General features: G+C 37.7%; 4 protein-coding genes across 7 annotated transcripts; 2 read left to right on the top strand and 2 right to left on the bottom strand.

The window, feature by feature from the left end:
• The first annotated feature begins 465 nt into the window (after positions 1–465).
• LOC121761260 (protein ABIL1-like) lies at positions 466–3466 on the top strand. Its single transcript, XM_042156895.1, has 9 exons — positions 466–813; positions 1356–1438; positions 1715–1865; positions 1933–2032; positions 2131–2220; positions 2319–2403; positions 2512–2564; positions 2665–2741; positions 3022–3466. The coding sequence occupies exons 1-9, from the start codon at positions 721–723 to the stop codon at positions 3172–3174; spliced, it is 885 nt and encodes a 294-aa protein (XP_042012829.1). The 5' UTR covers positions 466–720; the 3' UTR covers positions 3175–3466.
• Positions 3467–4481: 1015 nt separating this feature from the next.
• LOC121761258 lies at positions 4482–11599 on the bottom strand. Of its 4 annotated transcripts, none has more exons than XM_042156891.1 (14): positions 10944–11599; positions 10724–10810; positions 9002–9105; positions 8539–8589; positions 8256–8427; positions 7710–8018; positions 7358–7561; positions 6777–7256; positions 6469–6669; positions 6189–6377; positions 5698–5861; positions 5385–5537; positions 5220–5298; positions 4482–5133 (listed from the first exon to the last, which is right to left on the bottom strand). In XM_042156891.1, exons 1-14 carry the CDS (start codon positions 11385–11387, stop codon positions 4690–4692), a joined length of 3081 nt encoding a protein of 1026 aa, XP_042012825.1. In that variant the 5' UTR covers positions 11388–11599; the 3' UTR covers positions 4482–4689. The 4 variants fall into 4 exon arrangements, with proteins under 4 accessions (XP_042012825.1, XP_042012826.1, XP_042012827.1 ...); XM_042156892.1 differs by lacking the exon at positions 10944–11599 and adding an exon at positions 9246–9373 and having other exon boundaries at positions 10724–10809; XM_042156893.1 differs by lacking the exon at positions 10944–11599 and adding an exon at positions 9246–9334 and having other exon boundaries at positions 10724–10752.
• A 7635-nt stretch (positions 11600–19234) lies between these two features.
• LOC121762503 (delta(8)-fatty-acid desaturase-like) lies at positions 19235–21020 on the bottom strand. Its single transcript, XM_042158393.1, has one exon. It carries the CDS (start codon positions 20754–20756, stop codon positions 19404–19406), a length of 1353 nt encoding a protein of 450 aa, XP_042014327.1. The 5' UTR covers positions 20757–21020; the 3' UTR covers positions 19235–19403.
• Positions 21021–25859: 4839 nt separating this feature from the next.
• On the top strand, positions 25860–26611 carry LOC121761556. Its single transcript, XM_042157195.1, has 2 exons — positions 25860–26328; positions 26411–26611. The coding sequence occupies exons 1-2, from the start codon at positions 25884–25886 to the stop codon at positions 26416–26418; spliced, it is 453 nt and encodes a 150-aa protein (XP_042013129.1). The 5' UTR covers positions 25860–25883; the 3' UTR covers positions 26419–26611.
• Positions 26612–26985: the final 374 nt, after the last annotated feature.

Genomic DNA, 26985 nt, shown 5'->3' with positions numbered 1-26985 from the left:
GAACATCGCTTTATTCTAATTGTATTTATGCAAATATATCTACATATTTTACTTGAATTACAAATTTAAAATGCAAAAAAAAAAAAAAAAAAAAAAAACCGCTGAACCGGATGAACCGGCCCGGAACCGGGCAAGCCTAGGCGGTTCCGCGGTTCACGGTTCCGGAACCGGAACCGCCGATCCTTGGCCGGGCCGGTTCCGGTTCCACTTATTTTCGAACCGGAACCGGCGGTTCCGAACCGTGGTGACGTCTGTCAACCACCTTTCATCATCATCATCATCATCATCATCATCATCATCATCATCATCATCATCATCATCATCACCATCATCATCATCATCATCATCATCATCATCATCATCATCATCATCATCATCATCATCATCATCATCATCATCATCATCATCATCATCATCATCAAATAAATACCAACGACGTCGCTTTCCTCCTTTTACCTCTTTCTCTAACTTCCATCCCAATTTACAACTACACCTCACTCACTTCCCGGGGTTGCTTCACCAAATTTCACTCACTTCACCAAAATTCCATACCCATTTTACTTGTTTCACAAATCATTGCTTAATAATTCAGCATTTCTGTTTCCGGAGCTCCTTTTTGGGGTGGAAAATCACTTTTTCTGTGTCTGTGATGGTGTAGCGGATTTATTGATTGAGTTTGAGGAAAAGTCTCTCGAAAGCTGAGTGGAATCTGTGTGTCTAATGGAGGCGGAGACAGCTCGAGCGGAGAACCGGAGCCTCAGGTTCGACGCGGTGTCCATGGAGAGAAGTAAGAGCTTTGTTACTGCATTACAGGTGAGGTTTTGTTTGTTTCTGAGATTCGGTTCGAGATTGTAAGCTCAGATCTGAGATCAACTGGTTTGCGTTTTTTGCTTGGTGATTTCTGGTTGACTTCCGTTTTTTGCGGTTTTTTTTCGTTTTGTTTTGGATCCTTTTACCTTTTGGTAGCGGAGAAGCTGAAGAAAAATAGGATGAGATGTATAATCCGGATTGAATCCTGAAATTAAGCTGGAGAAATTAAATATACTGTTTCATTTGTTTGAACTTTGATTTTAGCTTTAGTACTTTTGTTTGTTTTTATAAAAATTAGCAATAAGTAGGCATATATATGGTGTGCTTTGTAAATTGTAATGATACATGTTCTTAAACATTGAAAAGTATAGATGCATTGTTTGAAATTTCTTCTTGATTGATTGGATGATAGAGAATTGAGCTCCGAAATGAACTATTGAGGCATTGTTCTCTGTAGTCTGTATGAATGTGCTCTATGCTTGATTCACTTGCTCATGGCTTTACTAATTTTAATGGATTTAATTGTTGTTGTTTGACCAATGCAGGATCTCAAGAACCTCAGGCCCCAACTATACTCTGCTGCAGAATACTGTGAGAAGTCTTACCTTCACAGCGCGGAAAAACAAATGTGAGTCCATTGCCATCTTATATGAGGTTTGTGTTTGGCTTGAAGGATTTGATAATGGATCAGGAGCTTAATCCATTCATTTCAAATCCAGCATACCTATCTCAATCCATAATTTCTGATGATTTTAAAGAATGGAGTGCTAATTTTTTGGTGTTCGGTATGAGTTGCTTTGGTTCGCAATCAAGAATTGAGAATTTTTCTATAAAAGCTGTTACTGGGTCTGTTTTCTATTTGTCATGAATGTTTTAGCTTATAATTAGTATTGTTCTGCATTAGGGTGTTGGACAATCTTAAGGATTATGCTGTACGAGCTCTAGTGAATGCAATCGACCACATTGGTACTGTTGCTTACAAGCTGGGTGATATCCTGGAACAACAGACGTCAGACATCTCATCAATGGAGCTGAAAGTTACTTGTCTAAATCAGGTAGGTCAGAGAATATTTATTGATCACGAACATTTTATCGAGACTCAGAAATGCGTTTTCTCTGTAGCAACTGCTTACATGCCAAATATATACGGAAAAAGAAGGTCTTAGGCAGCAGCAGTTATTAGCTATCATCCCAAGGCATCACAAACATTATATCTTGCCAAGTAAGACTAAGGATTGTATTGTGGAATGACTATATTTGCTAAGTTTCTATTTCTTTTAATTTTTCCTGTTAATTTTATTTGGCTTTTACCTGAGCCAGATTCTGTGAACAAGAAGGTGCACTTTAACCCACATATACAGACTGATCCTAGGCAACCTGCACTAGCAAGAGCCCGTCTTTATCATGCAGGTGATTGATATGCTCTGCATTTTATCATTGTTGTTTACATGCAGCTGTGGAATAATACATAATCGCAGGTTAACTTGCCTTATTGCATACTTTGTTAGGTGCTACAGCTGCAAAAACTCTCTCTTGGCATTTAGCATCTGAAATCAAGTCGACTTTGAAAGGCTCTGTACGTAGTATTATAAGGTTTGTCTGAGAAGGTTTTCATAATTATATCGTTTGACTTACGATTCGAATCTCTGAGATACAAATGGTCAAACACATATGTTGATAATATATGCTTATTTTTTTCAGCAATGAAAACTCGCAAACATATGGGAGAACCTCTGGGGCGCCCAGCATGTCAGGTATGCAAATATTACAGTGGGACTTGTCTTGCTCTGGTTAATGCAACATTGTGTCGTTGAAGCAGTATTTATTTTGTCAAACTTTGTCTTGATTGGCTAGATATTGAAGAGAATGCACGGATGAAATCCACACCGGCTTCAAGTGCAGCGATGCAAAAACTGGGTGTTGTACAACAGGTAAAGTTAAAATAACTCCAGAATATTCTAAATTGAATCGTACTTCTCTTCTTCACAAGACACTTGGATATCTCAGTCTCCGGTCTTTTACATTTCTTAAATTTGGGCAATTAGGCCAGCTTGACTTGTGTTAATTCCAGAAATGTGTCTATATTGAAATATTACATGGACCTTATGGCTCAAAATCAGTAGGCTAGGCTCTTCATCGAAATAACATCCAGCAGCTGTTTTTGTTGGTTTTTTTGTGTTAAACCTAACAGTTCTTTCCATTCGCTTGCAGGATGCTTTTGAGGGTTCGAAACCTCTGACTCCATTCCGGTCATTTGACAATCTTACACAAAGAGAAATAGTTCGACCCCCTGTTCGCAGCAGGAGTGTGCTCTCAGCTTTCTTTGTCAAGCAAAAGACGCCAAAATTGAGGACGGGCGCATAACTCCTCAACCAAACTATAATCGAGATCGTTTCAGAATCTGCATCAGGCTAGAGTCTATGGATATGGACATCTTCTTTTGATCAATCATTAACTAGTAGTTGGCTGTATCTTATCATCCAATCTTTCCCTGTTGTGCATCAATAAACTAGCAGTCAGTCAGGTAGAATGTTGAGCCTTTTCTTTTCTTGATGTTATATTTTGTGTTATATTTTGTAGTATTAACATGAATATCTGTATTTTCTAATCATTTTTGTGTTAATAATAAATGTGTCTTGAACACATCTCTATGGAATCGTGTGTTGTTGTGTTTGAATTTATTGGTCAAGACATCATCATATAAATATTGACATAAATATATAAACATGATTATTAATATCTATTTCATTTTAAAAGAAGAATAAAATACTATAGAAACCTTTAACATTTTAACTAAAATTCATTCATGCAACTTGTTATAAAATCAGACGAAATTGAAAGTTCATTCAAATTTCAAGATTTCAATGTTATGTTTTTATGTTTATATAACAAGATCAAAATCCAATAATTTACAAGCAAATAGTAATTCTTTGATTTATTCTACATATTCTGCTTCTGCATGCTTATCAACATTCTCGTCACACTAATAATTCTCAAAGCTATAACGCATATTATAAAATGTACTAATTTTTAAGGCTAAATCAGAACTCCTCTTGTTAAAAGTTTAAACATATTTTAGATTGAGAGATTATAGAAAAGACAATAAAAAAATAATTTAAGGACATTACAAATTGAACGAAGGGAGATGTTACGCATGTTTGGGCCACACGTAGTGGCCTGATGGGCTCACGCTGCAGGCCGACCCAAATCGACCAATTTTAAACCTCTCACGTTATTAAAGGAAATAAAAGGTTAATTTAACAAAATAAAAAAAAGAGTATGCTCATCCAAAGAATAAACAGAATTCATTCTTCAAAATTAGGACTTAATATCAATTATGCTAATTACATATTAAAATTAATGGAAATTTATATTAATCTTTCTTCTGTTTTAAAATTTTTCCAAAATGCCAACTACTTTATCAAATTTCTGTTATTTATATGTATAATAATATATTGTATTTATGGTTAATTATCATGTCTATTTATACTACTATGTTAACGGCTTATTTTGTAAACTCTTAAGCTATCTCATATCATATTTATAGTAATATAAAAATATACTACTAATATTTTGTTTAAATTCTTAATTGAAAATCTTGGACGCGTCACTTCTGACCATTTATACTATACCACTAGAGAAGACTAGTCGTTCATGTTTGGGCGTCATGATTAGTTTAAACTCACAAATCAAAAATATGTGGCTCGTTGCATTTGTGATTCAACGTCAGCACAGGCTTGTTTACATTTCTGGTTAATTTATAAACTAATCTACCATTTACAAGTAACAAAAAAATGACCAAGTAAAGAGGGGAAGGGAAAGAAATCTTGATCCTAAAACAATGGTAACTCCAAAAGAATTAGTAAGAAAAAATTAGTGCTACCTCAAAGCAAAATCCGTGGCATTCGCTTTCGTCGCCTCCGCCACCGGCTTCACATACTTTCCGATCGGTTTCTGACGACTGCCCCGTCTATTCCTCCGGTCCCTCTTAGCCTCACTCTGTTGCCTCTTCTTCTCCTTCTCTCTGATTTTCCGATTCCTCTCCTTCTCATAGGTACCTTGCCATGCTATTTCGCCCGTTGATGGCCAGAGCCGTCGTCTGTATGAACGATCCGTGTCAGATTCCTCGGCCAAGTCCTCGTCCATGGCTTTAAGAATGGAGAACTGAAACCACTTGATCCACATCTGACCCCTCCGGCTTTTCAGCCCGTGCTGTTCCTGCATAAAACCCGTCTCTGGGTCTACGTACACCATTCTTCTCGCACTATGGTATGCCCAAACGTTTACGAGCAATTCAAGCAAACGAGAGTAGCAGTGCTTGTCCTGATACATTTCAGATAACATGTATGTTGAGAGGATATTCACAAGAAAAAACTCATGTTTATCGATGATGGTTAAAGGAAGCGTACCTTTGATATGCCAAGACTGCAGAGCCCGGTTTTTTGGTCATCCTCGTGGAATTGTGCATCAAGTGCATCCACGAAGATTCTATGAATCGACAAAACAATAGCTTGTTAAAAGATATGTTCGTGCATTGGAATCTTACCGTGACAGGATTTTTAAAAAGTTCGAACCTTGAAAACATGACGAACTCCAAGAAGGACTTGGTAGGAAGAGCCCACGAATGCATGACAGACCAAGTGCCATCACTCGATGGCATGACAGGTAAAGAAGTCAAGTTATGTTTTATGCCGTACATCTGTTTCAGAGTCTCCAAGAACACAGACCTGATAGCCACGGCAAAAAATATATCAGGTCAAATGCACATACGAACCTAATCTCGTGGCAATACTTTGAGAAAATAGCAAACACTAATCACATTATCTCTTCTGCCATGTGTGGGAAGAAATGGACTTGAAAGTGATAAGATCATACGAGAATACTTACCGGCAATTCCCAGCATTTATAGCATCGCAAAATGACCAGAAATCCTGTTTCAATGGGTTTCTCTGGTCCTTGTCGAGCCGGGCCCAGAAATACAAAGTGTCTCCATGCTTTCGTGCTTCTACAGCGTCCAACAGCGACTTTTCAGCAGTCTTGGACATAGATACCTGTTAAAATATTCGGGTTAGACATGGATAAGTATTTGTTGAGGAACAAACCACACAAAATGATTCAAAAATATTTTTTAACACTTTATTTATAGTGATTAGTGACTAAGAATAATTGCTAACATCTCGATTGCATATTTGAATCAAGCCCGAGTAGATGGTCATTCAATTTCTTATCGGAACATCAACACCGTATGCTCAACGTTACTTCTATAGATTTGGAAATAAATAATCAACCGAAGTACTTTCGGTTAATCTAGAGTTGCAAAAGATTTGTGACGAAACAAGAGTTAGTCACGTAATGCTTAGAGAGCAAAATAAAGGTACCATGTGTGCTGTAGCTCTCCAGGACTGAAATCCTATCCAAGCATTCTTATGAATGCGGTCAATCCGGTTAGCAATTGCGAAGAAGGCTCCATATTCTCCTAATACATCTCGATAGTAGGCATTATTCAACAAAGACAGACGAGAAGGCCCATCCACATCATCAGCTCCAGGCCTTCTACCTCTCGTGGACTAGCCAATGCATTCACACATTGCATCAGCCAAATGCTAGTAAGCTGACAGCAAACAGGAAAAATACATGGTGCATGAGTCGAGTACTCACCAGTCCAATCCCTCTATATAATGAAGTGCGGTGCAAGAAGGGCCAGGTTCCTGCTCCAAAGTAAGGTTCGTAAATACATAGTGGTTGGCCAGTTCTTTCAAGTTCTCCTTCATCTCTTTCGTGCAACGTACGATCAATCCTCCTGACACTTCGATATATTTCATCCCATTTGCCTCGAGGCTGATCTGTCCTATCCTTCAACTGGATCAGGTTCACCAAAAGAAATGACTCAGCAAACCAAAGAAGCCCAAGTACCGAATTTATCATGCTCGAATTCATAGAGGGTGGCAAAAACCAGATTTACTTACCTCTGCATCCTCCCTGTTCTTTCTCGTGTAAGCAATATTCATGTTCTTTTGCTCTTCCCATATGGAATACAAAAATGTTTCATTCGGTGAAATCAACGACACAGAGTTCTCTCCGGTGGCATGATCAAATAGTTTCTCAATCTTGTCTACAGACTCCACAGTGTCTTTGCTAGGAGAATGGATGTCCGAAATAGCTTCGAAAAGAGACCATCGCCATTCAGTTTTCAGTTTGTTGGGAATGCTTTTGGCAGCCAGGGGTAGAGCTACTTCGGAAGGGAGCATAAGGATGTTTTCCAATAGTGAAGCATATCCATCCACGCTTTCCGAGACCATTAAGTTTTTAGCTGCATGTTTTCCATTTGATGCAACATTCCGAGCTGAAACTGAGAGTTTACCATTTGAAACCACTTGCAACAAGATACGTATCAGAGCCCTCATATTGTCCTTTGGGAAAAGGTAGCCATTTACCTTGTCACTTACCTAAGATATTCATGAATCCATTAAGCAGGGAAAATTAGAAAATAATAAATGTATTCTCTGCTAAATTTACCAATCAAGATGATTATGATTATTGTGCTTACATATTTCCTTGTAGCAGGTAGATCTGGAGCTACTATAGGTTTCTCGAAACACATAGATTTCAGCAAAACACCGGGAAAAGAATGCTCTTCAAGGAAGGATCCGTACACTACGAGATCAGCTGTGTCTATCACAGTGTCTATGTTTTGGTCCACAGCAACATGCTTCACCGTATCCTTTGGAAATCCAAATTTTAGGGCGATGGTCTGCAGCAAGAAATCCAGTCTATTAGTATAGAAGGATTTAAAAAAGGCAAGCTCCCTTCATTTCATCAATTGCATTATCAAAATGTGCTTGCGTCTTGCAAGGTCTCCGTGAACGTGATAGCAGTTTAAATATAAATTATATTCTCACCTCCACGATACTACTGTAGTTGCTAGTGGAGTCGCCAGTTGAGATTATGATTTTAAGACGGGAGCTTGAATCACCAAAGTCCTTATATAGCGGGTATAAAGCCTTTAAAACAAAGGCATGCTCTAGCCATAATCCTCTATATGATAGTTGACTGCCCACAACTGCAATAACGAAATCATCTGGTCCATATTCCACATTCGGTGGTATATTCTCTTTTACTAAAGCCTTTTGCCTATCAGCTTTCCAAGCTTCTTCAGGAGAGCCCGAAATGACAAAGTAATTTCCAGGATCACACATCGAATACACTATCTGCATTAATCTAGGAATTGGTCATGTAAATCACTGTAGCATCCTCTCATTTTCCCAGATACACTCAACAACAATTTTCATTCATGAGTATTAAAATTGGCAACAAATTAGTTTCAGGCTTTGTATCCTCCTCCATAACCACTCGAAAGGGTAAAACTTTCACGTTTACTCCTAGTAATTATTTAAGGACTCTCTTTTTTTTTAGTTGGTAGATAATAACAAGTAAAATGTGCTTACCGGCAGAATATAGTTTGGGAAGACAACAACAGTGGCCCGGCTGAAGTATTTTCTCCACATATCGATCAGCTCACTTTGGCCACTAGAAACATATTGTCTTAATTGGTCTGCTAGTGCTTGTTCGTGGATGGTCCATACAACAGGAACATGTTTGAAAGGATCCTGCATAAGACTGAGGAGTAAAGCATTTTATGTTATCAGCAAAAAGATATAGTCAATAACAAAACTCAAACTGTCACAAGATAAATTAAAATGGATGACAAAATAAAACGATGTTGCTTACCAAGATAAGAACCCTGCAGCATTAAGAGAATTCACGAGAACAGCATCATAGCTGCAAAAGAAGCAGAAGATTAGAGCATCTACCATCATATTTTGGCTTCTCTCCTGAATCACCGATATCCTATTACAGCTGGAGCTGAATAAGTTCTTAAACCCGAAGTCCTTATAAATGCATCAAACAACAAAGAAATTGCAACCTTAGCACTTTATGAAGAGTGAACAATGAAAGAACACAATTGGAGAAAAAATCAAAGAAAAAATGTATGGAGAATAGGAATCAATATAAAATTTCCATGACGAATCTCTTTGCCAACTGGACAACACGGAAAGAAGTTATTTTAGAGACATGAGAATGGTGGGTACGTTCAAGTGTAACTACAGTGATAAATTTCAAATATTATAGCTGTTCAATCCCAAAGATAATGAAGAATTTATTAACATGAAGTCGAGGGAAATATGCATACTCCAGCCAATCTACAGCAAACGTCATATCATTGTCAGCGGTGCTGACAGTAACACTTATATTTCTCCAGATAGCACGTGCTGGACCATTTTCCATTGTGAATACCTGGAAAGACAAAGAGCATATTAATGTCTGTTTCCAGCTCAAGTTCTGACTCAAGTTTAAGGGAAACAACAGCAACAGTGATAACGACAATCAGATATAAGTCCATAAAACCCAGATTCTGTTTGTGGCATAGTTATCACCTTTATCCAAGTTGCCTCCTAAGCAAGATGATATCCAGCTAAAAATGTGATTTTGTACCCGAAATATTGATCCCAAAGATCCACTCCCTCTAACATTAGGCCCAAAAACACAGCTTTAAAGCAGATTCCTGCTAAATTAAAACATAGTACTTCCAAATAATCAAAGTTTCCAATGGTATTCTTCTTAATTAGTAATTACTTATCCAAGAAAAGGATTTAGGTATGCACCAAATCCAAAAATGATAAGCTTCGACAGCTATTAGAGGCTGCAAACATTTAGCACAAAAATATTTATCATACTAGTTCCAATCAAATAGGAAAAGTAGAATAGTAGAGATTTTAAGAAACTTAGTCAACATCATCATATCTAGTCAAGGTTAGGTTAGACTGAATACATTGCAGCGTTATGTAGAGCACCCAAAAAAATACTATCGTTCTTCCCCTCATCTCAGCTCACTATGGTAACTCGAGCAAACATATGCATGAAACTTACAGCGTTTTTCAGAATGCATTGTAGGAACTTACATATAAGTACTTAGCAGTGTTGTTAGGGTCGCGGGGCGAGCCGGGGCGATGAGGTCAAATCCGGGGCGCGGGGCGTTGGGGCGAGCGGGTCGAGAGACCCACGAATCGGGGCGTACCATTAGCCTAATTATGTTATATCTATACTTTTAATACAGGTTAATGAAATTCATTACCTGAAAATGACTTTTTGGTGTGAAGTACAATTTTTTAGATTATTTATTATTTATGTAGTACTAATATTTAAAGATAGTTAATCAATATAATGAATATTTTAACTGTAAAAAGACTAAAATGTTTACTGTTCTAACTTGGGGAGTGGGTAACAAAAAGAATTATGAGTAATAAATTAATTGCACTAACTATTGCATGAGAATCGATACAGGTTACTATTCTCTAACTTGAGTGAGTGAAAAAGAATTAATAATGTAGTTAGTAGAAAGACAAGTGTAAAAAAAAATCAATTAATTAATGTAGAGAAAACATCGAAAAGTGGGTCGTAGAGATGAAGCGGCTGAGAAAACAATTAATTATTAGAAAAGAGAAAAAGGTAGGTTAAAGTAATGAATGCCTCGATTCTCTACCCATAAGAGCTCATCTCCATTTTCAAAACCCATAAAAAATTAGTCAACAAAGCAGGGAAAACCACTTCGGCTCCAGTCGCCGCCCCCCCGCCCCGTCGCCCCAACGGCGCCCCATGTATCTCGCTCGACTCACCCATGTCGGGGCGAAGCCGGCCTCGACCTGAGCGCCCCGCGCTCCGGGCGCTCTCGGGTCGCGTTTTTGACAACACTGGTACTTAGCATGATCATATTATTAAAAAGGTTAAAATTTTGAAATCATCAAAACTAAATGAACTTTGACAACATAAAAACGGCATAGGTACAGAGCCACCTATCCATCTTGAGTATATCTTTATAAGAAATATGAATTGCAACGAACTAATGAATTGTCACCTCAATTTCATATCCAATCTCCATCAAAGCCGTAGCAACAGTAGCCATTAGTATTTGATGCTGATCAACCCATAGATCAGTAAAAACCTACAAAAACATACATCCCAAAGCTGTTCATTTCAACTACATTGCTCAGAGATCAACTCTACTAGCTAAATTCACAAAATCCCAAATAAACAGGAATCAAATTCAGTAAAAATCAAATCTTTACAATGCTCACCAAAGCAATCCTCGGTTTTCTGTATCCAAATCTCACAACTCCACTCTCATTCCCAACACCACCTTCCTTCCGAAACTTCTCAATGATTTTCAAAGGCTCAAAATTCAAATCTTCATCAAAATCCAACCCTTTCAAAAACGAAAAACCCTCAGAATCAGCTCCAACATTCCTCCCGAACAAATCACGGCCATTATTCCCATCTTCAATCACCGAGCCCGGCAAGAAGAAAATCTGGAAGAAGAAAACGAAGAAGAAGAAAACAGCAACCGAGCAAATCAACTGCAGATAATCCATTTTCTTGAAAAGGACAGCTCTTGCAAATCTTGATCTGCTCCTTTGCCCCGAAAATCCAAAACTATTACTGCTGCTAGAGCTCCTCGAAGAAGAGGAACGCTGCAAATTATGATCCCTCTTCAATACCAATCCAGTTTCAAGTGAACCCATTTACACTCCCATGAAAAGAAACACCAAAAAAATCAAATCTTTATAGCTGAAATCTCTTCCACATCGACATACTCGTTTCAAGAATGTTGGTACCCAAAATTACCCCCAAAATTCGCAGAAATTGGAAAAGGAAACTGAGTTTTGGGAAGTTTTGGGATGCTAAATATCATGGATTTGCTGAATCGTGTATAGTAATGAGTCCTCTTTTTTCATTTTTGTGAAAAAGATGGTTAAGATTTAATCTGCTGACGTGGCTATATCAGTCATGCTTAGTCCAACGCATGCATATGTATAATTATTTAGTTAGGGTAAGAGAGAAAAATAAGATTATTTTATTATTTTCGAATCCAAGAAAAAATAACAGATCTAGAGATGGGTTTGGTTTGGTTTGTTTGTAAAGTAGGCTGAATGTTAGTTGTTAATTAACTTAAGACTAAAGGCTCATTTTGATTCTTAACATATTACGATTTTTTTTATTTTGGTTCAAAACATTATCTTTTTAATTATTTGGTTTCTCACAAATAAAAACGGGTCACATTTGGTCCATTTTGGACCGTTCCATCAAAAATTTGACGGTTCTCCCTCCAGCATCTCCGCCGTCAAGCTCCGTCGTACCATCACCTTCGGTCCCCCTCCTCCCTCTTTCTATATCTGTCATATCCTTCTCTCGCTCTTTTCTTCTCAATTAGAAGTTCCAAATTGAAACACTGTCTTCTCGGTGTCATCCCCATCTGCCTCAAAATCGATTTCGCGGCACCCTCATTTCTCCTCGGACATGCCGACTTCCGACTCCCGGTGTTCTGCCGTTGCTGCTCATCGTCAAGTCTTCGTCTCGCCTCCTCTCCCTCTCCCCCGACCCCTCCATCGACCACCTCTCCCTCGCCGTCGTCCAGGCACCCTCCGCTATGGCTGCCTCCCCCCGCCGCAGTTCCACATCCCCCTCTCAAATCATGGCTGTGGTAACACCGGAAGGCGTCATCGTCGCTAATTTTGCCAGAGATGAAATCGATCAGATACACCCTCGATTGCGGCACCTGCAATTATCTATTTCTGACTCTTTCGAAAATCGGTCAATTTGGGGAAGCGGTGAGGTGTTGAAAGGGATGGGAAGGGCGGGATGAGTCCCCGATTGTGACAGCCTGGGGGATTGATTGCTGAGTTGAGCGAGGCGAGGAAGGTGGACGCTGTGGCGGAGGTGGTGAGGGAGATGATGTAAGGAGGGGGTGAGGCTGAGGGATGAGACGGTGACGACGGTGGGTGAGGCTGAGGGATGATGGAAGGTGGACGCCGTAGCGGAGGTGGTGAGGGAGGTTTGGGTTAATTACATATTAGACATTAATAAAACATAATTATTAACTCTTAATCTGGTCAAAATCGAATTAAAATTCGTTGACCGTCAATTTTTTGACGGAACCGTCCAAAATGGACCAAATGTGACCCATTTTTATTTGTGAGGGACCGAATAATTCAAAGATAATGTTTTGGACCAAGATAAAAAAAAAACGCAATATGTTAAGGACCAAAATGAGTGTTTAGTCTTAACTTAAATTTGCAAACAATATATCATGTGTACACATATAGATATAGGGTCCTGTTAGGTTGAGATTTTTTAGCTTAATTGAGAATTGAGATGCATTTTCAGCCACTCATCCACAACATTTTTAAAATGTCAACTGTAAGTAGATTATGTCAACTCGGGAGTATTATCGTCAATAGCATGCATATCAAATGTCAATAGCCCGCACATCAAATGTCAACAGCCTGCACATCAAATGTCAACAACTTATAGTTGACATTATATGTGTATAGTTGACATGAATTGTATATGTAGTTGACATTATATGTATATAGTTGACATGAATTGTATATGTAGTTGACATGGATTGTACACATAGTTGACATTATATGTGTGTAGTTGACATGAATTGTATATGTAGTTGACAAAAAGAATTTTTAAAAAAATTTAAAAAATTTAAAAAATTTATTAAAAAATTAAAAAATTAAAATTAAAAACAGGTATTTATTGAATAAAATGTACTGTAAAATTACCATTCTACCCTTTCATAATTAATTAATCTAAAAATATTTTCCATGTGACAAATTCTGGACCACTCATTTAATAAAAATGAGTGGCTGATAATGCATCTCAATTCTCAATTTAGCTAAAAAAGCTTAATTGATCACGACCCTATAGTTATAATCATTAATACAATAATTCAAGTATTAAATACTAGTATCATCAAATGGCTGGTACATGTGCTGCTAACCCTCTATGGATAAAATTATTCCACAAAAAGAAAATAGTATTGCAAAAATCAACCCTAATTGTTGTAAAGTTTTATACTATACCAAATAGTAAATCCTTAAATACAAATAATACTACCAACAAAATTCAATAAATTCAAAATTTAATTATACTTTATGAATTGACTTTTAAGAGTTAAAAATAAAAATGACATGATCTTCGAAATAGTTTGATATTTAGATGCACATTGCAAAAATGACTGTATATCAATAGAACTGGAAGTAGCTGGACAGAGGTGATATGTAAGTTCTTAACCCTATGTAAAATATTAATATTATGTTTGCGTTACATGTGCTAAATTATCTATTATTAAAATAATTTATGGTATGAAATAAAATGTTAGTAAATTAATTAGGTTAATTAGGTGATTAAGTTAAATTAAAATGTACTAATTGAAGGTTTTGTTTTGCACCTAGGAATTCTATGTGCACAAGAAGATATCTTGAATATAAGTGTCAATTTTTATTTCGAGGTATTGGTAGTTAAAGGTGAGATTTTGAAGGAAATTTTTTGTAATTTTGAACAAAAATTCTGCAATATCAAATTTTGATAAATTGTGAAGAAGAAAAATAGCAACATATCCTACTACTCCCTTCTTTGTCTATTGCTTTTTTAGGTTGATGATAGTGGAAATGAAGTAAGGCCATCATCTTCCTGAATTTTACAAAGCATGGTTTATGATTTATGAAAAGTAGTAGAAATATAGGAAAGGGTGAGAGTGAGTTCACATTGTTGTAGTTTCTATTTATTCTCTCTTTCTTGTAGAATCAATCTTTGCTAGAGTTAAATATATTTGCAATGTACTATATGAAAGATTGGATGGCAAAGCTTGGATATTTAGTGATGAAAAATAAAGTACTAGATTGAGGAAGGGGTGAAAGTGATTTAACAACCAAATTTCCAGTGCCAAACTAATGTTATATGAGTGGATTTGCTCCTAATTTTTCAATGTTAATATATCTGGCAATGCTCTTAAGGCCATCCGCAACACTGTCTCTTATCCATCTCTTAACCGTCTCATCTCTTAACTATTCATGGGCCCTACTGTACTTTTCTCTCCATCTCTTAACTAAGAGACAGAACCTGCAACCCTCCATCTCTTATCCGTCTCTTAATCATCTCGTCCCTTAACTATTCATTCAATTTCATTTTTTATTTTTATTTCCAACAAATTCAATTAATAAAAACACACTTCATTAAATAAAATAAAAATTACAACTTAAAATCCTTAAAAAATACATAATTAAATTCGTGACAAAATAAATAAAAAAAGACATAATTTAAAATACAATTTTATAGAAATTATAAAATATTACTCCGACGGTGAATCATCCCCTGGAGGCGGAATACCAAGTTGTCCCGCCAGATACACAATGCCAGCATGATGGGCTTGAAATTAGGCACGCGTCATGCGGGGAGTGTCGGCCATCGTGGCGGTGAAGTACATGGACATTAAGGAGGAAGGCGGCCCTTGGGAGCCGGCCTGGCTTGATTCGCCTCGGTCCATCCTCCCTCTAGCCGCCTTCTCCGCCTTGGTCCCTTAAGGCGGCCTGGCTTGATTCGCCTCGGTCCATCCTCCTCCTCGGCTGCCTCCGCCTCTTCCTCCATGGCGTCGAATGCCCTAGAGTTTCCACCGTCGCGTCCTCCTTCCGAAGTGGTTTCATCCTGATAATCCTCCCTAATTTGGGATAATCCCTGTGAATACCTCGGGACGGAGGGACGAGCGTATGCATCCACATCAAAATGAGGTGGTTGGTACCCCGCCGGCGTCGACGAGCCTTGGGTGCCCGGCGTCGACGAACCAGAACTCGAACCACCCAATACATTGTACATGCCCCCAGTCGCCAAACGCGTTGATGTCAAACCCGCCGGAGCCGCCACCGCCAGAGTTTCCGTCGCCGGACATTTTGTGATGAAATTGGAGAGGTTAGATGAAAATTGGAGAAGAAATGAAGATGATTTGGGAAGAATAGACGTGTTTTTTGTGTGTAATGAGGATGAAATAGGAGTATTTATAGAGTAAAAAATAAGAATAAATTCTTTATTTTAAAAACTGTAATATTACCGTTTTTTAATTTTTATTTTTTTAAATTCGAATTTTTAAAAAATAATTTATTGCGTCAGCATGACGAAGTCTACTCGCGGGCCGGCGAGTGGGCGTCACACGTGGCGCTACCGCGCGCCACGTCGCGCGGGCGCGTGGCGAGACGGCTCGCCATCTGTCTCGCTGGGACGGGCGTCTCGGCGGGATGGTGATGAGACGGGACGTTGTAACACGTTCCGGATCCGTCTCGTCTTGGAGGAACGAGATAAGAGACACCCGTGGGATGCATTACGGGTGCTCTAAATAGTAACTCGAGTAAAAGATAAATGAAAAGACAAAAAGAAATAATTATTATATTGATTCTCTTATAAAAAATCATTCTTTGGAAAGGTAGTATTGAAATTCTTTTAATATTGAAGAGATATGTTTACATTTTCTTCACGCACAAGAGGTAGATGACGAGTACTTTTTTTTTGTCTTTCATTTAATTTCTTCCTTTAAAATTCATTATATATTTGATTTTTTTAAAAGGTAAATGAGAAATATATATTCTCAATTTATATCTTTTTGAAAAAGTAAGATCCTTTGAGCATACACATCGGTGCTCTTAGCTAAGAGGAGGTGCTGTGCCGTCGGCACGACGGGTACCCTGCTCTTGCCGACGCCACGTACCTGCTCACCGTTGTGCTCTTGCCGACGGCACGGCCTTGCTCTTAGCTAAGAGCACCGCCGTGCCGACGGCAAGAGCACGAGCAACCGACGTGGCATGCTTTGATTGACCGTTAGTTTATCATTTATTTATTTATTTATTAATTCAAAAAAACATGAAAAATTCAGATTTAATAAAAAAAATATTTTCCCACTTCCCAATAAAAAATATCCATTTTTTCCAAACTTTTAATTTATTTTTTCATTATTTTTATCCCAAAATTCACACTTTCATCTATAAATACCTCCATTTCAACACAAAAAATCATATTACACCAAACAACTCTCTCAACCTCAATTTTTAGGATTTTAATTATGTAATTTTTAATTTTTAGGATTTTAATTATGTAATTTTTAAATTTTTAGTAATTTTTAATAGTATTTCGGGTATTTTTAATGCCTTTTAATATTATGGAAATGTTTTTAGTAATTTAAATTGAATAAGAGAATGGTGGGACCCTTGAGCATGCTCTTGCCGAAGAACATGAATGTGGGTGTTGTGCTCTTGCGGAAGAGCAGAGAGTAAAAAAATGAATAAAAGTGGATTTGGGCCCACATCCACAATGGGACGGAGGATAGCCCGCCTGATCCATCCTCCGCCACTGCAGGTGGGCGGAGGATGCTCCATCTATCCTCGCGCCCTATGCATCCTCCGCGGACGATGAACCATTTTTTGCATCCTCCGTCCGGCCCATCCTCCGCCCCATTGCAAGGGATAACGAGGATAGTCCGGACGATGCAACACAATTTTTTTAAGAAAATTTCTTCTATTTATATCACCTTATTTTTACTTTATTTCACATCCTTCACTCTACTCTCTTCCTCATCTCAATTTCAACTCTTCCTATTTTCCTATCGTTGTAAAAAAAATTTCTAATTAAGTAAATGTAGAATTTTCCTTTTATTTGTGGTATTTTTATATTTATTTTGCTAATAATTGACATATTTGCAAACATAAAAAATAAAAAAATTAATATAAAATATTAGTTAATATTATAAGGTGCACCACTGCAGATGAATGAGGGGAGGATAAAATGCTGATGTGGCGGAATATAGCACCTCATTTATCATTTATTTATCTGCAGTGGCTGTGAGTTTTCCATTAATGGAATTGGTTGTGAAGAAGAGGAAGAATTATGTTTGTTTAAATAGTGAGGTTCACAACAACACAAGGCATGTTGATTTGGAGTTTTTGCTAGTTTTACCGACAATTGACAAAGGGAATTTGTCGAAGTTTTGGATTTGATGAAGTAGGCTGTGGTCATATGATGTCAAGATTATGTGGTCTAGAAAGGGAACCACTAATAGTAATGAATTTATTGTTAACAAAGAAAAGATCACATAGGGTCAATCTTTTCTTGGAAGAATACTATCTAGACATTAGATTTTTGTCTTGAAAAAATTCTTTACTTATTCTCTATAAAGGAGTGAAACCAAAGATACCACTTCAATCTAAGAGGAGGATAAAATGCTGATGTGGCGGAATATAGCACCTCATTGTGGATTTAAAAATGATACCATTTATTATTTTAAATTATTTTATATGCAAAATTTCTTGAATTAGATCATGTTGGAATCGATCATAACTTGATTCTTCATGGGAACATGTCGACATAACTTGATTCTACATGAATGGAAACATGTCAAACTAAGAAATTATCGGAATTGAAGCGAAGCACCTTGAGATGGATTGTCTTAAAAGTGAGGCAGTTCCATGCCATCATAAAAATGGAACCAACAAATTTATGAAAAAAATACTTCAAGTTGGAAAAAAAATATCACTCCCTTTATTTCTTATTATTTGAGTCTTTTCTTATCAGCATATAGATTAAAAAAGAGATGTTTACTACTCCTACTATGTTAAGTAGAAGGAGGATAAAATAAGGAAAAAAATATGTGTTACTTTTTGCAAAAATGATTTAATTATCTTGGAATGTCTGAAATAGAAAAATGTTTCAATTAATAAAGAACGGACGGAGCAATTAATTGGGATGCGACCACGGCCGCCACTGTGTTTTTGTGGCGCTACTAGGGGTGCAAATTTAATTCTCGGGTTTCGAGTATACCCGATACCCAACATATTTCGAGTACCCGAAATTATGACTTTAGGTAGCTGATGTAAAAACTTTTTAGATTTTAGATACCCGAACCCGTATTCAGTTACCCAATTAATACTTGATTAGTCCCCGTTTATGGATTCATGATAAATAATTTTATCTAGATAGGGTCCAATTATGTAAGAATCTTAGAGTTTCGAATTATGCCAAAATTTGATTTTTTGAAATCGTACTATTATGTTATTTTTAATCATATACATCAAAATATAATTTATATAAATAGAATAAATTTGAAATATAATAATTTTGGATTTACATGTACTCAATTAGTCGAGTTCAGGTACCCGCATCAGGTATTAGGGTATCCGATTCATATATGAGTCGGGTATTGGGTAGGACAATTTAGATATTTCAGGTTCGTGTATCCGAATTTACAGGACTAATCGCCGTGAATGGGGCTGGTGTTCGTGGTGGCCACGCGGCGGCCTCGCACCAGCCGGGTTTTCCGGCGCTAATGTGGATGCTCTATATCATTCCTAGGGAGATTGTTTCAATTTATCCAATGCAAACATCTTATTCGATGGACTTTGGCCAACTAATTAAAGTGCAGCAACTCATTCAATTTCAGTATATAGGTTGCCTCCACCACCCCAAAACCAACTTATTACTTCAGAATTCAAACCTTCTTCACCAACAAAACAGTTACTGTAATAAATATGAATAGTGACAGCAGTTGCTCCAAACATAATAGATACGTATAAATATGCCAATGAACAACTTCAAACACATAAGGTTATCACAAGCTGTTCCAAAGAGTTGATCAAATAATTTCAAAACAGAATAAAGAATAGAAAAACAAAATTAAGGAAGAGCGTGTGAGTGAGAAATGAATTACTCTCATTTCATCCATGTGTGTTGACAGCTTCCCACAGCAAGTTTCTCGGCACCATGGAGAAGTCTCGGGCCTCGACCGCGGCGGCCCTGAGCGTCCGCAGCGTCCACTTGTTCGCCTCCACAAACGTCAAGCTCCGGTATGGCAAGTTGTGCTTCTTGCAGAGGTCTCTGATAATGGGGGAAACCTTCCTCAAATGGCACCTCGGCAGCCTTGGAAAGAGATGATGCTCCAGCTGAAATTGGAGCCCGCCGAAAAACCAATCCATATAAGAAGGGCAGTCAATGTCGATTGTTCCAGCGGTTTGTTTTTCGAACCAGTTGTTCCCCTTCGGCGGGCCTACGTAGACGTCGGCGGCGAAGTGGTTGAGCGTGAATTGGATGTGTTGGATTGAGCAGACGCAGAAGCTGGCTAGCACGAAGAGGACTCTCTCCGTCCAATTGGGTAAAAATGAGACGAGGAGAGGGAACCATGTCCAGAACACCATGATTCCTAAAATGTTGAGGCCTCTGTCGGGGACTCTGCGGCTGGAGAGGAGGAGGAGGAATGTTTGGAGGTAGAGATTGACTCTGGCGACGCACATCACGGGGTAGTATGTGAGGTGTTGGTAGCTGATGAAGAATCGAGCGATTGGATCGAATTCGAGCTTCCTGTTGTAGAATTTGGAGGTGAGGTTGGTGAAGAAGCGGTTGGAGACGGCGAGCATCGGGAGGTGCTGGAGATCGGGGTCGTAATCGAGGCTGTTGCACGCGATGTGGTGCGCGTTGTGCGTCCACTTCCACCACGCAATGCTGATGCCGGTGAGGCAGTTTCCGGTGAGGATCTGCGCTAATTTGTTGAATCTAGGGCTAATCATGATGTTGTAGTGGCCGGAGTCGTGCCCTAGGTAGGCGACCTGCATCCAGATTAATCCGAGGAGGCATCCGGAGAGAATGTGGGTGAGGAAACCGTCGCAGCCGAGGACGCCGTAGAAGCAGGCGGCGAGGAGGAAGGAGACGAAGCAGAGGCTGTAGATCACGCCGTGGCCTTTCTTCTCGAACATTCCGGATCTGGCGAACTGCGTCGCGAGGGTGCGGTAATCGCGAGACATTTCCGAGACGTGGAAGTCGCGGAGGTGGTAGCCGGTGAAGAGACTGTCCAGGTGCTTCCAGGCGGAGCCAGGGTGGAAGGCGATGAATGCGTCGGTGACGTCCTGGCCAGCGAGATTGAGAAGAGGAACCTCGCCGCCGGGGTGGCGCTTCGCCCAATCGGTGACGTTGTAGACTTTGCCCTGGATTGAGAGCCACAGATCGCCGGATTTGTTGTGCTTGCTGAGATCGTCGGAGGTGATGTACTTCTTATCGTCGTCGCCGGCGGCGGCCATGGCCGATCGATGCGCCGCCTCTGTGGTGAGATTGTATAAAACGAGATCTGGAATCAGATAAGCGAGTGGAGATCCGCTTTCTCTCTCCTCCTTCAAATCTGGTAATTTTGAATTCGCAATGCTGAAATCAAACGAGATCGAATTGTTAGTATCTTATGCGGAGAGAGAGGGCGGAGAGAATGCGCGTTGACAGCGAATTTTCCGGCGAAGCGGTGGTGGAAGATATTTTCTGCTATGCCTCTCACTAATTTAAACAACAATAGATTCCTCTTTGGAATATTACTCTCTTTTGTTGCCTCTTTTGCTCAGTGGAATCTTTAGAGCATCCACCGTAAGAATCGGTCGGCCATAGCCCAGCCACAAACTCCTTCTATCACATCATTAGGATAAGCAACTAGATAAGTAATAGCTCAGTCATAGTCTAGCCACAATAAATAAAATTATAAAAAACAAATAATTAACAATCACACCAAATACGGAATTAAATATACGACACAGATACGGGAAAATTCAATAATAATATTAAAATTTAAAAAGTACATTAATTAAAAAAACACACTTCATTAAAATTAAAATAACATTACAACATCCTCATTAATGAGTTTGTCCCACATCGAAAGTGTAACATAAAACATTCAAGGATGTCTCTATAAAAGAGAAACAACCAAGAATGAGTTTGTCCCACATCGAAAGTGGAACATAAAATATTCACGGATGTCAACCAAGAATGAGTTTGTCCCACATCGAAAGTGGAACATAAAACATTCACGGATGTCTCTATAAAAGAGAAACAACCAAGAATGAGTTTGTCTCACATCGAAAATGGAACATAAAACATTCAAGGATGTCTCTATAAAAGAGAAACAACTAAGAATGAGTTTGTCCCTCATCGAAAGTGGAACATAAAACATTCACGGATGTCTCTATAAAAGAGAAACAACCAAGAATGAGTTTCATTTAAAAAACATTAAATAAAAAAATTAAAATTTTCGCTTGCCGATCGCTCGCCAATCGGGAGCCTGCAATAGCGGTCAGCCGATCGGCGAGCGCTCGCCGTTTTTCTCGCCGATTTGGCGCTCGCTGGTTGCAATAGTTCGGCGAGCGGACCGGCGAGCGCCAAAAATCGGCGAGCCTATGGTCTTAAATTAGTTATAGTTAGCAATTAAATGATTAGTTCAATTGATCACTCCCACTAGTAATATAGATACTAAATTTAGATAATGGAAAATTAATTTCTATACTGAATTATATCAATTTGTGATAAAATTCATAAAATAAGAAAAACATAAAAATTAAAGAGTGATAATAAATATTTTTAACGAAAAATGAGATCCGCCGATTTACCTTAAATATATAGTAAATGCTAATTTTAATGAACGTAACAAAAATAGAAAAACAATTTTTTTTTTGAACAGACTAAATACAAGTAATTGATAAAACTCCATCGATCACAAGTTAGGTGATGAAAATCAGTATTCTTTATTTGGTTCCAAGCTAAGTTGCAGATTAAGCTTATTCTCTCTTCTATTTCGTTTTCTATTCTTTCTTTCATTTTAATCTTTCTCTATTTAACATATTATCTTTTTTCTTAATTATGGTCTTGACATGAATTGCATCGCTTAAATTGGAACGGAATGAGTAATAAATATTGTAAATACTAAAGTCAAATAAATGGATGAACTTTTCAACAAAGCATTTATGTGAATGCTTTGTTTTTTTGCAATACATGTCTTTATCCCTATTAAAAGAGTAATTTTATTAATTGTCGTCTTCCCAAAATTAATTGTATTTAAGTTTTCACCCCCATAGAAGTCTCCATACTTATAAATTGATGAAGTTCTGATAATATTAAATAAATTAACCTATATAATTAAGAATGCAATTGATGAGTATTCAAGATCAAATCTGAATAGAGAATGCATGCGATGTTATGTAGTCAATGCAATGTGTAAACACATAAATATAAATGGTTTAGATTTCAATGAAGAAGTATCATTTAAAAATAAATGAATGAGATCTCGTTGTTGCATGATGAGTCATGCAACGACGGTGGCGCGCACACAGTGAAAGGCTTGAGATAAAATGTGCAAGCAATAAGTCACAACTGTCTCTAAAGCTACTAGAATTATCTCACAACTGTTAACGAAACTTTAGACTCGCTAATAAAATCATGGATTTTGTGTTATAGATTGATTCACTTTCCTTTCATACTCTATACTCCTATATTATTAATTTATTATAGTGTGAAAATCACTACATATATCATCACAATAAACGTATAAATGATAGTATATCAAATTTTGAAATGTACTTTCTCTATCGAACAAAGTTCTAAATCCAAGTTGACAAACCATTGTTAGATGTTGAAATCAAAATCGTGGCTCTTTGTATGTACGCCAGATAGAATATGGAATCGATGGGGTGTTCATGTTGTCACGTTAAGGCAGGTCATTATCATTAAAGTTTTAATAATATAGTATTATATTAGTACTTGAAATAGATAAGAATTATTTTATTAGAATCCTTCAAAGTTATGATAAAATTTATTTATTTTTTAGATTAATAACATTAAACTGTATGTCGCATATACCAATATTTCGTTATTAATTAATAAAAATTCATCTAAAGTCATTTCCATCACTTTCTATGATTTATATAATGTGGGAAGAACAAAACATATACACTTATTTTTCGTCGCACAATATTACATCCTATTGTATATGTATCCATCTGTCAAAAAACATAATCTATTCAAATTCACTATCTTCGTATCATTTAATGGCTTGTAAGTTATGAGAAAATGTTTATGTTCTGAATTCATTGAAATAAAACGCCAAAATCAGTATTTTTTTTTTTGAATAGTTCCAAATTGAGATTTGCATGTAAAAAGTCGATAGATTCGATGTAATCTAAAAAAGACATATCTTAAGTTAAGAATAGTACTTTTATTTATAGGAGGGGACAGTGTTCGTTTTTCAACTAAATTTTGTTAGTTCTAACGCCATTCACAACAATGTTCCTATACCGTTCTTAAACTGTTCCTTAAACTACTATTTGCGGGCCCCACTGTACTTTTTTACTCTATTCCTTAACTAAGGAACGGAACCTGCAACCCTCCGTTCCTTAACCGTTCCTTAAATTACTATTCATTCAATTTCATTTTTTTATTTCCAACTCAATTCAATTAAAAAACACACTTTAATAAAAAACAAACACACTTTATTAAAAAACACACAACATTAAAACAAAGTTACAACTTAAACTTAAAAAAATAAAAAGCACACACTTAAAATCCTAAAAAAATAAAAGTACACAATTTTAATAATTTCATCCGCCAAACTGGGTTATCGCAGAAGTAGTCGCGTACTAACTTTGCGGCGGCTTCCTCCCGGTTACGATGGATGTACGTACGGGAGCGTCGTTGGGGCGGCGCGGCTTCTTCCGCCTCCCGTCGTCGATCTTCTTGAAGTGATTGTTCCAATATTTGACGCATTTGTTCAAAAGGATCCATTAGTTTGATTAAATTTGAGAGAAGAAAAACAGAGTTGATTTGAGATGAAAATTGGGGTGGAAATAGAGAGGATTTGAGAGGAATAGATGTGTGTTTGTGAGTGAAATGAATATGAAATAGGAGTATTTATAGAGTAAATAAATTTTAAAAAAATACAAAATGGATAAAAAACGGTCACAATACTGTTGCAAAATTTTTTTTTTTATTAAATTCGAATTTAAAAAAAAAAGAATTATTGCGTCACCATGACGAAACCCACTCGCGGGGCAGCGAGTGGGCGTCACTCGTGCGCTGAGAGCCCGCCACGTCGCCTCGGCGCGTGGCGGAACGTGTCGTGCCACGTGCCGCGGCAACGACACCCGGCACGGCATAGGCACGGAATGGCGACGACACGGCGGCTGCAACGCATGCCGCCGCGGAACCGTTGCTCTAAAACCTTTGCTGACGTTCAAATTAAAAATTCAACTACTTTAATACTACTATTGTATGCACATGGAAATATTCTTTTAAAGTGGTGGAACTGAATTTTATACATGGAGAGGTTCAAAAAAGACCTCACATTAAAATAAGATCGAAAAACTTTTTTCAGTTTTTTGACCATGAAGATTTATAGTGTATGCATCTCTCTATTAGATAGTAATGCAGCATATAAGTCAGCTTACGATTTCAAATATTTTTTATGAGCAGAATTTCATTGTTTGAAATCTGAATCATGGTCTTGGCTTATTGTGACAGCATCTTGCTTCAATCCTTCCCATAAATCCTCCTGGAAATAATATTTGTTTTAATATGACAACTTCCATATTCTAATGCCATTTTTTGCATAACACCAAACAAGTATGTGTATAATACTATAAGCAAGAAAGGCATATTCAATTTCTAATTTAGATCCATATATTTGTTATGTAATTTAGTAACCTCATTTCCACCCAAAAAATACGGAATTGACACGGATTTTTCCGTAAGTAAATCCGAAAATCGGTTGGCAAGATTACCGATGGATCAACAGTGTTGGTACAAAGAATGTCAGTAATTTGCTACGAGCACATATCCGTCTATAAATTTAATTTCAACAACATTAACAAAATTTTAAGGATTTCAAAAAAAAATCCCAACAGAGAAGTCCGTCAGTAAATCCTCCGATGTGGACATCCATCAGTAAATGTGACGATAAATTTGGTGTGAATCATAAATCCGTCAAAAGGGCTGTCAGGAAATTTACCCATGGACGATTAGTCATAAATCCGTCAGTAATCAACGATAGAGAATTGTCCATCAATAAATGTTAAACACTGAATTATAGAGAATAGTAAAGAATTTTTTCAAGACAAAAATCTAATGTCTAGATAGTATTCTTCCAAGAAAAGATTGACCCTATGTGATCTTTTCTTTGTTAACAATAAATTCATTACTATTAGTGGTTCCCTTTCTAGACCACATAATCTTGACATCATATGACCACAGCCTACTTCATCAAATCCAAAACATCGACAAATTCCCTTTGTCAATTGTCGGTAAAACTAGCAAAAACTCCAAATCAACATGCCTTGTGTTGTTGTGAACCTCACTATTTAAACAAACATAATTCTTCCTCTTCTTCACAACCAATTCCATTAATGGAAAACTCACAGCCATTACACACAGACAGCTTCTCCTACAGCTGGTTAACACACAACACTCCCCCTCCCAACCTCAGACAAATCGACGACAACGACAACGACAACGACTTCTGCTTCGACGTCCCTTCTTCCTCCACTGACTTTGTGAATGCGGACGAGATCTTCTCGGAGGGGCAAATCATAGCCAGATCCCCGGGAACGGAGGCTGCCTCCATTCCCGGCAAAAAATGTAATCAAGTCATATCGAAATTGAGGAGATTGATGTTGAAGAAGTGGTTAGTGCTTGTGAGTTGCTGGTCAGGGAAGAGCGGGAAAGTGGATGATCTTCAACGGAAGGTTCTAGAATCTCTAGAAGCTTCGCCAAGGCGAAGCTCAGCTTCTTGCTATGATGCTGATGAGAACTCAATTAGTGAAGCTATTATTTATTGCAAAAGATCAATAGGTTTGTTTCTTGTTATTATCTTGATTTGTTTTGGTTGATTATGGTTTTAATCTTTTTTTGTTGTTGTTGTTTGATTTTTCAGGAAAATAATGAGGTGGAGGAGATTTGTGAAAGGGTGTGAATGAATCAAGAATTATGATTTTATTCAAGAGATTGATAAGTATGTTGTTTCAATGTAAAAAAAAACTCTGCGTTTTACCAGCGGAATTACCGACAGATATAGTTCTAACGATATTAATTAGCAGCAGATTAACACATGTGAATAACATTTTTCTTTAGAAAATACTGTACTGTATTAAATTTTTCCCACTTGTATCGGATCTAATTGGACAATTTTTGGTAAAGGAAATCATCAATTACTGAAACGTTTCATATCACACGGAATAGTATAACTTATTGGCATTTTTATATATGTCGATATACTATTGCATTATTTTTATGGTGAAAGGGGTCACATGTTTCAGTTTGTTTATTTTTTTAATGAAAAAATGGGACTCTTTGCCATCCACAATAGGCGCCCATCGACCGCCCAGCCGAGCGCCGGCGCTGGCCGGTTCGCTGGGCGATCTATTGCAGCCGCCCAGCGGGCGATTGGAGAGAGAAACCGCGCAGCGCTGGGCGGTCGCGTGGCGCTGGGCGGTGCGCTGAACGGTCCGT

Source organism: Salvia splendens, chromosome 13, assembly GCF_004379255.2.
Source record: "Salvia splendens isolate huo1 chromosome 13, SspV2, whole genome shotgun sequence".
Taxonomy (NCBI): domain Eukaryota; kingdom Viridiplantae; phylum Streptophyta; class Magnoliopsida; order Lamiales; family Lamiaceae; genus Salvia; species Salvia splendens.
Note: the sequence above shows the minus strand (reverse complement) of the source record. Positions and strands in the feature narration are given on the sequence as shown.